Source organism: Triticum urartu, chromosome 7A (assembly GCF_056163025.1).
Source record: "Triticum urartu cultivar PI428250 chromosome 7A, HENAU_Tu73, whole genome shotgun sequence".
In the NCBI taxonomy this organism is placed as follows: domain Eukaryota; kingdom Viridiplantae; phylum Streptophyta; class Magnoliopsida; order Poales; family Poaceae; genus Triticum; species Triticum urartu.
In genome coordinates, this window is record NC_141879.1 from 710516891 (window position 1) to 710533444 (window position 16554).

General features: G+C 43.8%; 2 protein-coding genes across 2 annotated transcripts; both read right to left on the bottom strand.

Annotated features, from left to right (window-relative positions):
• Positions 1 to 459: 459 nt before the first annotated feature.
• LOC147961927 (uncharacterized) lies at positions 460 to 3318 on the bottom strand. Its single transcript, XM_087536638.1, has 3 exons — positions 3270 to 3318; positions 2116 to 3151; positions 460 to 2026 (listed from the first exon to the last, which is right to left on the bottom strand). Exons 1-3 carry the CDS (start codon positions 3316 to 3318, stop codon positions 460 to 462), a joined length of 2652 nt encoding a protein of 883 aa, XP_087392764.1.
• Positions 3319 to 7319: 4001 nt separating this feature from the next.
• LOC147961928 (uncharacterized) lies at positions 7320 to 8178 on the bottom strand. Its single transcript, XM_087533992.1, has 4 exons — positions 8170 to 8178; positions 7796 to 8116; positions 7547 to 7681; positions 7320 to 7439 (listed from the first exon to the last, which is right to left on the bottom strand). Exons 1-4 carry the CDS (start codon positions 8176 to 8178, stop codon positions 7320 to 7322), a joined length of 585 nt encoding a protein of 194 aa, XP_087390118.1.
• Positions 8179 to 16554: the final 8376 nt, after the last annotated feature.

Genomic DNA, 16554 nt, shown 5'->3' on the forward strand with positions numbered 1-16554 from the left:
CGCACAATTTCAAAGGGTTTTCGGAAATGCGCGGTGCATTTAACGTTTTATTTCATACTCCCTCCATCCCAAAATAATTGTCTCAACTTTGTATCAATGTTGAGACACTTAATTTTTTTAACAGGGTTAACACAATTATTTTGAGACAAAGGCAGTAGAATTTAAAATAATACTCCCTCCGTTCCCAAATATAAGTCTTTCTACAGATCCCAACAAATGACTATATATGGAGCAAAATGAGTGAATCTACACTCTAAAATATGTTTACATACATCCGTACAGAGGCGGACCACGAAAAAAATTTAAGGTGGGGCGAAGTCTTACTAAGATTTTTCTTTATGCAAATCAAAGAAGTCAATACACACTAACAGGGCACACTACAAACGAATAACCAAATACAATGAAATTGCAGACATGTTTCAATAAAAAACAACCTAAAACATACCGATAATGAAGCATTTAGTGGCGTGTAGAAGACCCAGGCAATGGCAGTGCCCTACCCTCCTTCTGAAAATCTTCCTTAATTTTATTGAGATCAATACTTTTGAAGATCTCTCGCTCAATGTAACACACCATCAAGTCATTTAGCCAGCCATCACACATCTTGCTGCGCAACTCAGTCTTGATGATTTTCATTGATGAGAAGGCTCTTTCAACTGTTGCCGTCGCTACCGGTAGTAGCAATGCCAACTCAATGAGGCGATAAACAGCAGGAAACATGACATGCCTTTCAAGTTCAACCATCTTTTTTGCTAGACTTGCAATATCATGACAAGCTCTAAAGTCTTCAATTCTTCTCATATGGATAATGAATAGCTCTAGGTTATCAACTATATGTTCACGTTCATAATCTGAGAAATCCTCATGATAAATCTCTGTAAGTCTAGCAAGCTTATTCACATTGAACCTAGAAAAGGAGTTTCTAGGGTCAAGACAAGCGAAGTTCTGGAGCAGCTCTGAAGATACCTCATTAAAACGATGATCAAACTCTGTGATGATGGAGTCTATGGCAGCATAGAAGGTGTCCACGCGGAAAAAATGGTCAGCTGTGACATTGTTTCGTCCACCTTTTCTTGATTTCCCCCACTTTGTAAAGATGTCATCCATATTTGGTATGGGAATGTCATTTTTGGCGCAAAAGGCTTTGACATCTTCCAAGAGTGGCTCCCAACCATTATTTCTCCAGTTGATCAAACGTGTTCTCACATCCGTAACCAATGACATTGCCTGAAATGAGACAATTACAAATTTAGATGCATGTATGTTTACATGAACAAAACATATCAAGCAGACTAGATACATATAGCATGTTCCATCACATACCTGAACAACATTTTGATCCTTCTTTTGCAATAGAAGAGACAAATCATTTGTCATGCGAAGGATTTTTAGCATCATCTTCAGGATGAACACAAAGCTAAAAGTCTCCATTTGATGAACCAAACCTCCAGCCCTACATGGAACACGCACATCATCCTCAACAATGCCCAAAACCTCTATGACTGCATCCCACATTGATTCAATGCGAGATAAGGTTGTGTAATGAGAGCCCCATCTTGTATCTCCAGGTCTGACCAAGGATGTTTCTTGATTTTTCCCTCTTCCCGTCGGCATCTCACCACTCTGAATCTTATCCAAAAGAACCTCTTTTTGCTTGTCAAGCAATTTATCCTTCCTCTTGCAAGATGAAGTACTGAGATTAGCAATCATGGTCACATATTCAAAAAAATCCTCAACACCCTTGCAGCATCTCGAAACAGCAACAACTACCAACTGCAGTTGATGGGCAAAGCAATGGATATAGAAAGCATATGGGTTCTCATCTCGAATTAACTTCTGAAGGCCATTGAATTCTCCTCTCATATTAGATGCCCCGTCATACCCTTGCCCTCGTAGTCGTGCAACAACTAGACCATTTTTAGCAAAAACCTCCAACAATGCCTTCTTTAAAGAAGCAGATGTTGTGTCCGGAACATGCTTAATAGCTAAAAAGCGTTCAATAGTCTCTCCTTGTTTGCTCAAATACCTACAGAAAATCATATAATTAGTTGACCACTCTACATGGAACAAAATGATCAAAAAGCACATAGACATTTCAAAAACTTAAACACGTACCTGATTACCACGGCCATTTGTTCTTTCACCGATATATCACGGCACTCATCAATAAGAACGGAGAAAAGACAATCACCCATCTCTTCTTTGATTGCTTTGGTGACCGCTTGTGCACAATGAGAAGTAAGGATTTTTTGAATTTTTCCGGAAGTCATTTTGGCATTCTTAGGGCATAGCTCATCAAATGCAACCTTCACTTCTGGAATTCTTTCTTTCACCCAATCAAGTAACTCTAAAAAATTCCCCTTGTTCAAAGAAGTACTGGATTCATCATGCCCACGAAATGGTTCACCTTGCAATGCTAGATAACTTACAATGCCCAAAGATGTATCCACACGAGTTTCATACTTGACTAGTGAACCTTTGCTGTAAGTTATAACTTTACTTTTCACACTTGACCTTTGATTTTTAAAATCATCACATGCTGTTTTTGAAATATTGTGGATGCTACATGGCCCACCAACATGTTTACGGAATGCCGCAACCGCATTTTTCCAACAGTCAAAACCCAATTTGGAGAAAACGTCATGCCCAAATTTATCATCCATTCGGTCATGCTTAAAAAGATAACAATAGAAGCAATAGGCCTTATGCTTTGTTACACTATATTCCAACCAATCAAAGTTCTTATACCATTGTGGCCGGAAGCATCTTCCATCCTTATTTGGGGGGAAAGTGCAACTAGTTGGTCGAGTTGCACCCATTCGTATATAAGCAAATCTAACATCATCTCTAATGTTGGGGGCAAATCTATCAAGTGGGATGCGAAGTCCAGGATCACCATTTATATAATCTTCACTAAAAACAGATATACCTTCAACTCCATGAACTTCAACATTCTCTTCCACTATAGCTTCAAGAGAGTCTGTAGTTTCTTCCACTTGTTCAGTTTGCATCAAATTCTCATGCTCTACTTCCACCGAACTCACTTGATCTTGATGAGTGGCATGTGCCAAAACATTGACACTTTCACGGGTACTTGGGTTCGATTTCGAGCTGCTGCCACTACCAAGCACTTCAAAATATCTTTTCAAATCTGCAATTCACAACAAGAATGTTCACAACATTAATATGTCACTACAATCTGCTTGAATTTGAGGCGTCAAGCTACTGTTAAAATTTGCTACAAAATTTCAGGAAAGTTGAGAAATCACCTCCTCCCCTTTCATTTGGGTTTCCTGTTCCCTTCCTCTTCCTTTCCATCTTCGGGCAATCTGGCCGGGACTGTGCTGGACTAAGAAGTGGCCGGACGGTCGGACAACCGGACTGCTGTTGGCCTGCCGCTGCTGCTAGGTGCTCGGCATCTGCACTCTGCAGCAGGCACTTTTCTCTTCTAGAATATAGAGGACTAAAAGGATTAAAGGAGTATCCAGCTTCAGTGGAAAAGAAATTCACAACGATTTGAATGTTAAGCTTAGCTTGGCACTTGACTTTCTCGTACCTGAATCTTTTTCACCCCGGCTGGAGACGCCGCTTGCACACAGAGCCCCGGAGCGCCGCTACCGCTTGTGCCCAGAGCGCCGCTGCCGCTTGCTGCCGCGGTGCCGCCCTCCTCTAGCCCCCTAGACAGCCGCCGCCGTTGCCTTCCCTGCCCGCCGTTGCCTGCCCCGCCCGCTCCTGGTGACTTGGCCAGCCGTCGCCGCCGCCGCCGCGCTAGCTTAGGGTTAGGGTGTGCGTGGCCTCGTGGGGTGGGGATAGAACAGAGCGGTCGCCTCTGGTCTGGTCGATTGCGTGTGCGTTCTGCTCGTGGCCGCCGCTCGCTCGCTCGATGCCTCGGGCCTCTGTTGCCTGTTGGCCCATCAGGTCGCTAGCCCGTTAACAGCGACAGCCAGATCGATCATCGATGCATACTAGTATTAATTATTTTTTTGCTCAAAATCAAGGTATGGCAGGCGCCATACCCTGCCCACCGGGGAGCTCCGCCAGTGCATCCGTATGTTATAGTCCATTTGGAATATCTAAAAAGACTTATATTTAGGAACGGAGGGAGTAGATATGTTAAAACTCAGTTTAAAATTAAAAGTTAAATTTGAACGTATAAATTACTTTACAAAATGTTCATGTATTTTAAATACATTCATATAATTTAAAATATGTTTGTATTTTAAACAAATGGTGATAGAATTTTAAAATCATCCATGTTTTAAAATAACAAATTTCATGTCATTTTTAAAAAGTGTTCATGTATACTGTATAAAGAAACTTATTCTAAAATGTTATATATTTAAGTAATTACCATATAATTTTAAAAGTGCTTGTTTAATTTTTTAGATTGATCACGTTTTTTTAACCTTTGCACAATTAAAAACTGTTCACATTTTTTTTACATGTTCATGTTATTTTGAAAAGTGTTCATGCATTTTCTAAAATTCTGTAACTAAAAATAATTCACATTTTTTTTGAATTTTTCCTCTTATTATGACCACATCTTTCAAAAAATTTCACATTTTCGGAGAGCCTGTTAATTGCTATTGTTTTTAGTAACACCTTGTGTGTAAATGAATCAGTCTGAATTGATGAACAAGAGGCGGACAAGCATGTTGTATGCCTAGGGCATGAAGGAGTTCACCGAAGTCCCTTTGCGAGATATGCTGAAGAAGAATGACAATAAACTCACGTTCGTGCAATTTTATTGGCAATGTTATATTCTATGAATATATCTTGAAAACCGAAGGTCACTTAGTCAAGAAGGGATTCATGGAAGGATACACATTTTGGACGAGATACGGTGAAGAGCAAGTCATGGATGAAAGCAACCACTGCCGTGAGATGACAAACTGATGGCTCTAAAATAGCTGATGACCTTATTAAACATGATCTGAATCACCTGACACAACAATAACACTGCGCAAAGTCTGCACCAAGCTCGCCTTTGCGTCTGCAAACATCTAAGTGCCTATTTTTCGCATGGTCCAAAATTGTACGAAACACATAATACAAGATGAGACAAGGCCGGGGGGGGGGGGGGGGGGGGGGTGTTGATGTATGGATGCTGCACATTAGAAAATCTACAGCAGCAAAGAATCCCGATAAAACCAAAAGGCTTCATCAAAGTTCTTCCATTTGAGTGTGAATCTCAAGTTGGGTTCGCCCATCTCTCACAAGAAACACCACTCATGAGATGGGATGCCAAAAACCAATGTTAGTGCCATTGTGTCACGAAAGAGAAGTCGGGACAGAGAAGGAAAGGGTCAGGGGGCATCTCTCTCTCGCTCGCGAACGCGCCGCCCCCGCGGGCGGCCGGCCGCGCCTTCCCTCCGTCCCCGCGCGCGTCCCCCTCCCTCCTCCTCCTCCCCGCCGCCGTCGCCGGCGCCCGCCTCGGGCCTGGCTCGGGCGGCGTTGGTGGCGGCGGCCCCCTAGCCCTTCCCCATCTAGGGATTCTCCGGCGCGGAACGGAGCGGCTCCAGGCAGTGTCCTCAGGCGGCGGCGGTCCTGTGCGGCGGCGGGGGCGAGCTCTGGGCGGCGGCGGCGCTGTTGGCGGTGGGGCTGCGCGGCGGCGTGGGCTGGCGGCGCCCGCCCGGCCCAGATCTGGGCCCTTCGGGCTCCATCTCGGTCGAGGCGGGCCGGCGACAGGCGCGGCATCGGCGTGGCCTCCAGGAGGCGATGGCGAGCAGCGATGATCGGCGAGGGCTGGCGGCGTCGACGCCAGCTTGTTGCAGCATGGCCGGCGGGGCTTAGCGGGCCCGTTTCGGGCTTGGCCGGGCCGGGGGTGGCCTGGTATGCCCCGCTGCCGTGTCCGGACGGCTACCGCGACGGTGCCGGAGGCGCGGGCCTCCCGCACGACGGCGGTGGAGGTGGTTCCCTCTCGCTCGGCCTTGATGTTGTTGCTCCCGTCGCTCAGATCTTCTCTCCGCTCTTCTTGGCCTCGTGGTGGTGTTTGCAGCGAGACGGTGTTGGTGGCGGCGCAACCGTCATGGCACATAGTTGGGCGGTGGTTTGGCTGGTCGGCTCCGATTGGCTGGTGGGGTTTGGCGTGTGGGAGAAATCCTTGCCGGTTCGTCCAGCTCCGATGCGGTGACACCGGCGGGTGCCACTATCCCTTCCTGGAGGGCGTCGGGAGTAGCTATCCCCCACCTCCCTCCGCGTACTGGGGAAACCCTAGGACTTGTCCGGGCAACAACGTCGTCGGCGTCGCATCCCTTTTTGGAGGTGCTGCTTAGTTCGCGGTAGTTCAGAGCCTTGGGCTGTGGTGGTTTGTTTCCGGAGGGCGCAGCGGTCGCGGGTCATCCGCGCTTTGTCAAGCTGCCGTTGTTGGCATTCTTTCTTCTTCTTTTTCTTTGGGCTTGTTGTGCTGCTCGCCCCAGCATTGCGATGTGTACTTTGGTGGTTTGCTTTGGAATACAAAGCGGGGAGAAACCCTTTTTCGGTAAAAACCAATGTTCCACCACCGAACTGCCACCGAAGAAGGAACAAATGCACAGAAAGATGAGTCATGAGAACTACTCGCTCCATTTAGTGGACCAGGACAGCACTATCACTCAATCTCCATAAACCTTTTTTCTGTAATATCGACCTAATTGATGATGAACCGCACATGGTTTAGTTCGTGGTACAGAAATAGATATTATATAGGCCCTAAATTTACTGAAGGCAGTGTAGAACCATAGTAGTATTGATAACTGCTGGTATAAACAACTTACAATATGACACCAAAAAGAAAACAAAACACTACAGCCTATACAGAGAAGATACTAAATAACACTCAAACTGAGCGGAAAGGGAATAAAACTTCTAAAATATCATAGGCCTTGCCTCCATTACATGCAATACAGAAGCATAGTAGCTGCTAGCTGATGGTATAAAAAGCTAACACATCTTACAATATGACATCAACAGAAAAGATAGTAAACAACGTTCAAGCACAGCAGAACAAAGAATCAGAAGAGTGGGATAACTTCAAACTACAAAAGAAGCAAGACCAGACATATAGTGGCATGCCATGTCAAAGGATGGTATTCTCGAACCTATCAGCAAAGGGATTCGCAACAGATAAATCATGAGTATGCTTGTTATCATGGAACCAAGCCTAATCCCGACAGAAATATCGTTTGAATTCAAATCGAGCATCTAGAGAAGCTCTGTTGTCCATTTGCAACCGTCTATGTTGATTAGACATCCATTTTTCACTGGGGCTGTTGAAGGCTATACATATCATTTGTTCTAGCACCATTGCATTGAAGATGAAAAAATTGGCAAAATCCACATCAGGCTTGTTGCCACGGTAGTTCTGCAAGACCACTTTTTTTGAGATGGAGCGTAAGGCATTCAATTGGATCCAATGGGTCATATTTCCGCACATTTTTCATGCCTCTCTGTAGGTGCGACTGGAGATGGAAATAATAAACAATGTAAAGGCAGTTGGTTAATCGACTAGAGCAAAAGTTAGTCATGCTGATGCTGGCAGTTAAAACAAGCAGAGACGAGTACTCACAATGATGTACAGCCTCTCTAAGCAGGGAAAGCACTTGAGGAAGCCAATTACTGCATTGAGATCAGGGCCAGCAGAGTCGATAACCAAAAACTTCACCGTGTGCATGATGGTTGTCACGCTGATAGCAGGCATTTCCTGAAGAAAATGGCAGACAGAATAAGAACAATAACCTTTTTTTGCAGATAATAAGAAGAATAACCTTTTTAGGTATGAATTCAGATGGCATGACTCTGGAAACCTGTTGTTTACCTGAAAATCAGTGGTTCCAATATGGAGTTTGGATGTGCCATTTGACAGCAAAACCGTCGTCTGCAGCTTGGGTGCTTTGATGATCTGGACTGTCGAGGGACCATAGTCTGGAGAGAGTGGCAGCAACCTCCCAAGGCAAGGGGCGTCGTCGATGGTCAGGTCATGACAAGCAGAAAAGCCTATGCTCCTAAGAGTAGGGGAGATGATTCGGAGGCGGCCCACGCCAACATTATTTTTCAGTAAGAGGCTTTCCAGTGAAAAGCAGCCAGAGAGCAGGCTGTGCAGAGCGTCCCCCGAGATGGTGACCTCGTGCGTGGTGAGCTGTCTGAGGTGCGGAAAATTCAGAGACGAGCAGACAAGTCTGAGATGTTGACCTTGTACATGGCGAGCTGCTTGAGGTGCGGAAAATTCAGAGACTCGGCAGGCAGCTTGGGGAAATAGCAGTAGCTGATTCTAGCGACGTGGAGTGTCGGTGCAAAGGTCGTCCGCGGCCAGCATGGGAAGCCTGGGGGTCGTAGCCGAAGCTGAGCTCTTGGAGGTCGGCGGGGAAAATTGATTTTAACCCCCCCAGCTCACCTGCCTTTGATCTTAAGCCCCTTTGTTCGTTTGCCTTCCTCTGAACCCCCCTCAGTTCTGTCTACTTGTTGCTGGTACCCCCCTTTGGCATTGTTAACAACTTTGTTAGTGTATAACTAACATATTGAAATAGGAATAGACAAAAGTACCCCTCTGTTTGAAAGGCACATCTCTGTACCTTGTCCGAATTTTCAAACCACAAAATATTTTGGCCAAATAAGAAATGACATGATTTTCTAAAGCTGTGTGCTATGTTTCACAAAAAAAATTGACATGATTTTGCTGTAATCAATAGCCTTCCACAAAAACAGGCTGGAAATAATATAGGGTCACAATGATTCAATGATAGCATAGAGAATAATTCATCCATGTTCTACAGGACTTCTGAAGGAAATATGCCCTAGAGGCAATAATAAAGTTATTATTTATTTCCTTATATCATGATAAATGTTTATTATTCATGCTAGAATTGTATTAACCGGAAACATAATACATGTGTGAATACATAGACAAACAGAGTGTCACTAGTATGCCTCTACTTGACTAGCTCGTTGAACAAAGATGGTTATGTTTCCTAACCATAGACATGAGTTGTCATTTGATTAACGGGATCACATCATTAGGAGAATGATGTGATTGACTTGACCCATTCCGTTAGCTTAGCACTTGATCGTTTAGTTTGTTGCTATTGCTTTCTTCATGACTTATACATGTTCATATGACTATGAGATTATGCAACTCCCGTTTACCGGAGGAACACTTTGTGTGCTACCAAACGTCACAACATAACTGGGTGATTATAAAGGTGCTCTACAGGTGTCTCCAAAGGTACTTATTGGGTTGGCGTATTTCGAGATTATGATTTGTCACTCCGATTGTCGGAGAGGTATCTCTGGGCCCTCTCGGTAATGCACATCACTTAAGCCTTGCAAGCATTGCAACTAATGAGTTAGTTGCGGGATGATGTGTTATGGAACGAGTAAAGAGACTTGCCGGTAACAAGATTGAACTAGGTATTGAGATACCGACGATCGAATCTCGGGCAAGTAACATACCGATGACAAAGGGAACAACGTATGTTGTTATGCGGTTTGACCGATAAAGTTCTTCATAGAATATGTAGGAGCCAATATGAGCATCCAGGTTCCGCTATTGGTTATTGACCGGAGACGTTTCTCGGTCATGTCTACATAGTTCTCGAACCCGTAGGGTCCGCATGCTTAACGCTATGATGACAGTTATATTATGAGTTTATATGTTTTGATGTACCGAAGGAGTTCGGAGTCCCGGATGAGATCGGGGACATGACGAGGAGTCTCCAAATGGTCGAGACGTAAAGATCGATATATTGGACGACTATATTCGGACTTCGAAAAGGTTCCGAGTGATTCGGGTATTTTCGGAAGTACCGGGGAGTTACGGGAATTCGTATTGGGCCTTAATGGTCCATACGGGAAAGGAGAGAAAGGCCTCAAAGGGTGGCCGCACCCCTCCCCATGGGCTGGTCCGAATTGGACTAGGGAGGGGGGGCGCCCCCTTCCTTCCTTCCTTCTCCTTTTCCCTTCCCTTTCCTTCCCTCCTACTCCTACTACTTGGAAGGGCTCCTAGTTCTACTAGGAAAGGGGGAATCCTACTCCCGGTGGGAGTATGACTCCCCTAGGGCGCGCCATAGAGAGGGCCGGCCCTCCCCCTCCTCCACTCCTTTATATACGGGGGCAGGGGGCACCCCATAGACACAACAATTGATCTCTTGATCTCTTAGCCGTGTGCGGTGCCCCCCTCCACCATAATCCACCTCGATCATATTGTAGCGGTGCTTAGGCGAAGCCCTGCGGCGGTAGAACATCATCATCGTCACCATGCCGTCGTGCTGACAAAACTCTCCCTCAACACTCAGCTGGATCGGAGTTCCAGGGACGTCATCGAGTTGAACGTGTGCAAAACTCGGAGGTGCCGTGCGTTCGGTACTTGATCGGTCGGATCGTGAAGACGTACGACTACATCAACCGCGTTGTGCTAATGCTTCCGCTTTCGGTCTACGAGGGTACGTGGACACACTCTCCCCTCTCGTTGCTATGCATCACCATGATCTTGCGTGTGCATAGGAAATTTTTGAAATTACTACGTTCCCCAACAGTGGCATCCGAGCTAAGTTTTATGCGTTGATGTAATATGCACGAGTAGAACACAAGTGAGTTGTTGGCGATATAAGTCATACTGCTTACCAGCATGTCACACTTTGGTTCGGCCATATTGTTGGATGAAGCGGCCCGGACCAACATTACGCGTACACTTACGCGAGACTGGTTCTACCGACGTGCTTTGCACACAGGTGGCTGGCGGGTGTCAGTTTCTCCAACTTTCGTTGAACCAAGTGTGGCTACGCCCGGTCCTTGCGAAGGTTAAAACAACACCAACTTGACAAACTATCGTTGTGGTTTTGATGCGTAGGTAAGAACGATTCTTGCTAAGCCCGTAGCAGCCACGTAAAACTTGCAACAACAAAGTAGAGGACGTCTAACTTGTTTTTGCAGGGCATGTTGTGATGTGATATGGTCAAGACATGATGCTAAATTTTATTGTATGAGATGATCATGTTTTGTAACCGAGTTATCGGCAACTGGCAGGAGCCATATGGTTGTTGCTTTATTGTATGCAATACAATTGCGCTGTAATGCTTTACTTTATCACTAAGCGGTAGCGATAGTCATGAAAGCATAAGATTGGCAAGACTACAACGATGCTACGATGGTGATCAAGGTGTCGCGCCGGCGACGATGGTGATCATGACGGTGCTTCGGAGATGGAGATCACAAGCACAAGATGATGATGGCCATATCATATCACTTATATTGATTGCATGCGATGTTTATCTTTTATGCATCTTATCTTGCTTTGATTGACAGTAGCATTATAAGATGATCTCTCACTAAATTTCAAGATAAAAGTGTTCTCCCTGAGTATGCACCGTTGCCAAAGTTCGTCGTGCCCAGACACCACATGATGATCGGGTGTGATAAGCTCTACGTCCATCTACAACGGGTGCAAGCCAGTTTTGCACACGCAGAATACTCGGGTTAAACTTGACGAGCCTAGCATATGCAGATATGGCCTCGGAACACTAAGGCCGAAAGGTCGAGTGTGAATCATATAGTAGATATGATCAACATATTGATTTTCACCATTGAAAGCTACTCCATTTCACGTGATGATCGGTTATGGTTTAGTTGATTTGGATCACGTGATCACTTAGAAGATTACAAGGATGTCTTTCTAAGTGGGAGTTCTTAAGTAATATGATTAATTGAACTTAAATTTATCATGAACTTAGTACCTGATAGTATCTTGCTTGTCTATGCTTGATTGTAGATAGATGGCACGTGTTGTTGTTCCGTTGAATTTTAATGCGTTCCTTGAGAAAGCAAAGTTGAAAGATGATGGTAGCAATTACACGGACTAGGTCCGTAACTTGAGGATTATCCTCATTGCTGCACAGAAGAATTACGTCCTGGAAGCACCGCTAGGTGCCAGGCCTGCTGCTGGAGCAACACCAGATGTTATGAACGTCTGGCAGAGCAAAGCTGATGACTACTCGATAGTTCAGTGTGCCATGCTTTACGGCTTAGAATCGGGACTTCAGCGACGTTTTGAATGTCATGGAGCATATGAGATGTTCCAGGAGTTGAAGTTAATATTTCAAGCAAATGCCCGAATTGAGAGATATGAAGTCTCCAATAAATTAGCTACAAGATGGAGGAGAATAGTTCTGTCAGTGAACATATACTCAAAATGTCTGGGTATCATAATCACTTGACTCAACTGGGAGTTAATCTTCCTGTTGATAGTGTCATTGACAGAGTTCTTCAATCACTGCCACCAAGCTACAAGAGCTTCGTGATGAACTATAACATGCAAGGGATGGATAAAACAATTCCCGAGCTCTTCGTAATGCTAAAGGCTGCGGAGGTAGAAATCAAGAAGGAGCATCAAGTGTTGATGGTCAACAAGACCGCCCGTTTCAAGAAAAAGGGCAAAGGGAAGGAGATGGGGAACTTCAAGAAGAACAGTAAGCAAGTTACTGCTCAGGAGAAGAAACCCAAATCTGGACCTAAGCCTGAAACTGAGTGCTTCTACTACAAGCAGACTGGACACTGGAAGTGGAACTGCCCCAAGTATTTGGCGGATAAGAAGGATGGCAAGGTGAACAAATGTATATGTGATATACATGTTATTGATGTGTACCTTACTAGAGCTCGCAGTAGCACCTGGGTATTTGATACTGGTTCTGTTGCTAACATTTGCAACTCAAAACAGGGACTACGAATTAAGCGAACACTGTCAAAGGACGAGGTGACGATGCGCGTGGGAAATGGTTCGAAAGTCGATGTGATCGCGGTCGGCATGCTACCTCTACATCTACCTTCGGGATTAGTTTTAGACCTAAATAATTGTTATTTGGTGCCAGCGTTGAGCATGAACATTATATCTGGATCTTGTTTGATGCGAGACAGTTATTCATTTAAATCAGAAAATAATGGTGTTCTATTTATATGAGTAATATCTTTTATGGTCATGCACCCTTGAAGAGTGGTCTATTTTTGATGAATCTCGATAGTAGTGATACACATATTCATAATGTTGAAACCAAAAGATGCAGAGTTGATAATGATAGTGCAACTTATTTGTGGCACTGCCGTTTAGGTCATATCGGTGTAAAGCGCATGAAAAAACTCCATACTGATGGACTTTTGGAATCACTTGATTATGAATCACTTGGTACTTGCGAACCGTGCCTTATGGGCAAGAAGACCAAAACGCCGTTCTCCGTTACTGTGGAGAGAGCAATGGATTTTTTGGAAATCATACATACAGATATATGTGGTCCGATGAATATTGAGGCTCGTGGCGGATATTGTTATTTTCTCACCTTCACAGATGATTTAAGAAGATATGGGTATATCTACTTAATGAAACATAAGTCTGAAACATTTTAAAAGTTCAAAGAATTTCAGAGTGAAGTTGAAAATCATCGTAACAAGAAAATAAAGTTTCTACGATCTGATCGTGGAGGAGAATATTTGAGTTACGAGTTTGGTCTACATTTGAAACAATGCGGAATAGTTTTGCAACTCACGCAGTGTAATGGTGTGTCCGAACATCGTAATCGTACTTTACTAGATATGGTGCGATCTATGATGTCTCTTACAGATTTACCGCTATCGTTTTGGGGTTATGCTTTAGAGACGGCTGCATTCACGTTAAATAGGGCACCATCGAAATCCGTTGAGACGACGCCTTATGAACTATGGTTTGGCAAGAAACCTAAGCTGCCGTGTCTTAAAGTTTGAGACTGCGATGCTTATGTGAAAAAGTTTCAACATGATAAGCTCAAACCCAAATCGGAGAAGTGCGTCTTCATAGGATACCCAAAAGAAAATGTTGGATACACCTTCTATCACATATCCGAAGGCAAGATATTCGTTGCTGAGAATGGATCCTTTTTAGAGAAGGAGTTTCTCTCGAAAGAAGTGAGTGGGAGGAAAGTAGAACTTGATGAGGTAACTGTACCTGCTCCCTTATTGGAAAGTAGTTCATCACAGAAATATGTTCCTGTGACTACTACACCAATTAGTGAGGAAGCTAATGATGATGATCATGTAACTTCAGATCAAGTTGCTACCGAACCTCGTAGGTAAACCAGAGTGAGATCTGCACCAGAGTGGTACGGTAATCCTGTTTTGGAGGTCATGTTACTTGACCATGACGAGCCTACGAACTATGAGGAAGCGATGATGAGCCCAGATTCCGCGAAATGGCTTGAGGCCATGAAATCTGAGATGACATCCATGTATGAGAACAAAGTATGGACTTTAATTGACTTGCCCATTGATCGGCGATCCATTGAGATTAAATGGATCTTCAAGAGGAAGACGGACGCTGATAGTAGTGTTACTATCTACAAAGCTATAATTGTCGCAAAAAGGTTTTCGACAAGTTCAAGGTGTTGACTACGATGAGAGTTTCTCACTCGTATCTATGCTTAAGTCTGTCCGAATCATGTTAGCAATTGCCGCATTTTATGAAATCTGGCAAATGGAGAAACAAAACTGCATTCCTTAATGGATTTATTAAAGAAGAGTTGTATATGATGCAACCAGAAGGTTTTATCAATCCTAAAGGTACTAACAAAATATGCAAGCTCCAGCGATCCATCTATGGACTGGTGCAAGAATCTCGGAGTTGGAATATACGCTTTGATAAGTTGATCAAAGCATATAGTTTTATACAGACTTGCGGCGAAGCCTGTATTTACAAGAAAGTGAGTGGGAGCACTACAACATTTCTGATAAGTATATGTGAATGACATATTCTTGATCGGAGATAATGTAGAATTATTCTGCAAAGCATAAAGGAATGTTTGAAAGGAGCTTTTCAAAGAAAGACCTCGGTGAAGCTGCTTACATATTGAGTATCAAGATCTATAGAGATAGATCAAGATGCTTGATAAGTTTTTCAATGAGTACATACCTTGACAAGATTTTGAAGTAGTTCAAAATGGAACAGTCGAAGAAGGAGTTCTTGCCTGTGTTACAAGGTGTGAAGTTGAGTAAGACTCAAAACCCGACCACGGCAGAAGATAGAGAGAGAATGAAAGTCATTCCCTATGCCTTAGCCATAGGTTCTATAAAGTATGCCATGCTGTGTACCAAACCTATTGTATACCCTGCCCTAAGTTTGGCAAGGGAGTACAATAGTGATCTAGGAGTAGATCACTGGACATTGGTCAAAATTATCCTTAGTGGAATAAGGATATGTTTCTCGATTATGGAGGTGACAAAAGGTTCGTCGTAAAGGGTTACGTCGATGCAAGTTTTTGACATTGATCCAGATGACTCAAAGTCTCAATCTGGATACATATTTAAAGTGGGAGCAATTAGCTAGAGTAGCTCCATGCAGAGCATTGTTGACATAGAAATTTGCAAAATACATACGGATCTGAATGTGGCAGACCCATTGACTAAACTTCTCTCACAAGCAGAACATGATCACACCTTAGTACTCTTTGGGTGTTAATCACATAGCGATGTGAACTAGATTATTGACTCTAGTAAACCCTTTGGGTGTTGGTCACATGTCGATGTGAACTATGGGTGTTAATCACATGGTGATGTGAACTATTGGTATTAAATCACATAGCGATGTGAACTAGATTATTGACTCTAGTGCAAGTGGGAGACTGAAGGAAATATGCCCTAGAGGCAATAATAAAGTTATTATTTATTTCCTTATATCATGATAAATGTTTATTATTCATGCTAGAATTGTATTAACCGGAAACATAATACATGTGTGAATACATAGACAAACAGATTGTCACTAGTATGCCTCTACTTGACTAGCTCGTTGATCAAAGATGGTTATGTTTCCTAACCATAGACATGAGTTGTCATTTGATTAACGGGATCACATCATTAGGATAATGATGTGATTGACTTGACCCATTCCGTTAGCTTAGCACTTGATCGTTTAGTTTGTTGCTATTGCTTTCTTCATGACTTATACATGTTCCTATGACTATGAGATTATGCAACTCCCGTTTACCGGAGGAACACTTTGTGTGCTACCAAACGTCACAATGTAACTGGGTGATTATAAAGGTGCTCTACAAGTGTCTCCAAGGGTACTTGTTGGGTTGGCGTATTTCGAGATTAGGATTTGTCACTCCGATTGTCGGAGAGTTATCTCTGGGCCCTCTCGGTAATGCACATCACTTAAGCCTTGCAAGCATTGCAACTAATGAGTTTGTTGCGGGATGATGTGTTACAGAACGAGTAAAGAGACTTGCCGGTAACGAGATTGAACTAGGTATTGAGATACCGACGATCGAATCTCGGGCAAGTAACATACCGGTGACAAAGGGAACAACGTATGTTGTTATGCGGTTTGACCAATAAAGTTCTTCATAGAATATGTAGGAGCCAATATGAGCATCCAGGTTCCGCTATTGGTTATTGACCGGAGACGTTTCTCGGTCATGTCTACATAGTTCTCGAACCCGTAGGGTCCGCATGCTTAACGCTATGATGACAGTTATATTATGAGTTTATATGTTTTGATGTACCGAAGGAGTTCGGAGTCCCGGATGAGATCGGGGACATGACAAGGAGTCTCCAAATGGTCGA